General features: G+C 35.1%; 1 protein-coding gene across 1 annotated transcript; it reads left to right on the forward strand.

The window, feature by feature from the left end:
* Positions 1–297: 297 nt before the first annotated feature.
* On the forward strand, positions 298–447 carry Smp_206020 (unnamed protein product; the record flags this gene model as incomplete). Its single annotated transcript, XM_018792709.1, has 1 exon — positions 298–447. One exon carries the CDS (start codon positions 298–300, stop codon positions 445–447), a length of 150 nt encoding a protein of 49 aa, XP_018644802.1.
* Between the last annotated feature and the right edge of the window lie 1,892 nt (positions 448–2,339).

The following is a 2,339-nucleotide window of genomic DNA, read 5'->3' on the forward strand; positions in this document are numbered from 1 at the left end:
TTAAACTTTATTTATCCTACTATGATAGGTTGTGTTTCCCACTTGCAAAGAAAAGGACTGAATCAAGACACAGTGTACTAGATATTTGTATGACAGATGGGTATCTCCCTCGTACTATAAGGTTTTCAAAGCCACCAACGATCAAGAGAGCCCATACATTCATGCCATGGTTCTGTCGGCAACCGACAAGTTACGGTGGCTGATGTGACTATCAGAAAAAGTGAAGTTCCTACTTTTATCGACCTCATCACTTTCTATGTTTGTACTGGGCGTTGGTATAAATCAACTTTGAACAACATGTCGCATATAGAAGAGAATATCCATCTCAAACATTATCACTCAAGGCTTTTGAAAAACCCCTGTCAGTTGATATCACTTGTTATTATACACCAGTATAAATGTTTTTTGGTTTTATTTATAGAGCATGATCGAATGCTGACATCGTAATTTATCTCATTCGCTCCATAAAATACAGTAGACTCATCTTATTGGGTTGGGCAGTCGTCATTCATTTGTCTGTCTAGTATTCCCGTTGTTGCAATGCTTTCTTCCTTCTTCAATTTAAGAATTATAAATTAAATAATCGTTCAACAAGTATTCGGACTGACAAATTATTACTAATCGGAGAAGAATTCGATAACTGTTGAATTTTACGCTGTTAATTTTACCAGTATTTAGCCTTAAACATGTGGTCTTTAGGCTTCCCAATTAGCACGTTCCATATGACTCTCTAGAACTAGATACAAACTAAGACTTGTCTCCTCATAAATAATCGACTGTATAGTGTAATACCAAGGTCCTTATCCAAGTTAACAACATTATCCATCTATATTTGGTCAAAAGGTTTTCTACATATAGTGTATAACCCACAAAAACACTGACTAGCTTTAGTCTTCTCGTGAAAAATACTCTTGAGTGTTATCTTAGTTACTTGTTCGATGCTTATTACCAACAAAGCTGTTTTAACAGTTACACGGAACCATCTTTTAACTCATCCTGTAGAAAAACGTTCCGTTAATTTATATAAACTTGAATTATTTCGTCCGTTTTATTTTCCAAGAATGCTGTGAACTTTTGGATTCGCGGTAAGAATGACTCTGTTGGATTTTTTACCATACCGTTGGAAAATGTTTCTGCAACAAATGGACATGAAAATCTTTCAAACAGTTCTCTATATCTATCATTTATTGCCAAGTAACATAACTGTTTTGGTGTCGTTTGACCATTGAATTTTTCATCTTACTGATGTTGTCAAGAAAGACACTAAAAGTTTCATGACTAAACCGTCCAGCTCAAAGAACAAAACACCCTCAAATTTTGTGTTACTCGACAACAGTTCTTTTTTTAATTAAAATTTGAATAGTAGCTGGCAATCAGATCCAAGACGAGTGTCTCAACCTATTTGAGACTGATCAGTTGGATATACGGTCCGACGAGTCACAGATTGAACGAAACTTGAGTCCCTGATTACACTGCTACCCACTATTCCAACTCCATTTAAGACTTGCAATGATTCGCATAAGATGCACGTATGCCGAAAGAGGCTGATGAATTGTAGTCCACCATATCAACAACAGGAAAATTCAAACACCATCGTGAATGTTTATATTCGCTGAGGTGATCAGTCTGATTTTGTCATTTTAGTCGTTGTCCTGAAGAACATCACCATACAATCATCTACCTGAGCTCAGTATCGTCTCAAAATTCTGTTTGTTGTAAAACACTCATATTTAAAACCAATCGAGTAAAAGAAAGATAATTTATATCTTATCCAAAGTATTAACAGTACATACTCAAAACTGATTTCAGATATGGAACTTAAGTTTTCAAAGCCATTTTTATAGGAAACCATCTTCAATAATTGATGTGTGGACGAGAAAAATAATGGTTGTTTGCTTAGTCAAACTAGTAGCTAGTCTGACATGTATTGGATGAGTTATATATCTCCCTACCCTTATTATTATTGGTCTTGTTGTCGGTTTTGGTGGGGAAATTTACTTACGTTCTGGTCAGGCTAGTCACGTGCTCTTGATCTGATTGTGTTGAAGTCCTTTAGAACAGACACTGGAAGGGTATCTAGTGTAAACATCCGTCTAAGGTAAATTAACATCCCATTAGTGTAGACAGGAAAATTCAGCGTTATAACATCAAATACAACGTTCATTACGTCAGATTTCATATGGTCCAATTAGTATAATTGCACTTGATACAGTAGTGAATTAAAACACAGGTGAGAACAACAAAATTACAGAGCTACTTAGTAAAATGTAAAAACCATACTCCAATACTTCATTTTCAAAATGTCCATTAATTGTTTCATACTCCATTGTTCTTTCATT

This window comes from Schistosoma mansoni, assembly GCF_000237925.1.
Source record: "Schistosoma mansoni, WGS project CABG00000000 data, supercontig 1225, strain Puerto Rico, whole genome shotgun sequence".
In the NCBI taxonomy this organism is placed as follows: Eukaryota; Metazoa; Platyhelminthes; class Trematoda; order Strigeidida; family Schistosomatidae; genus Schistosoma; species Schistosoma mansoni.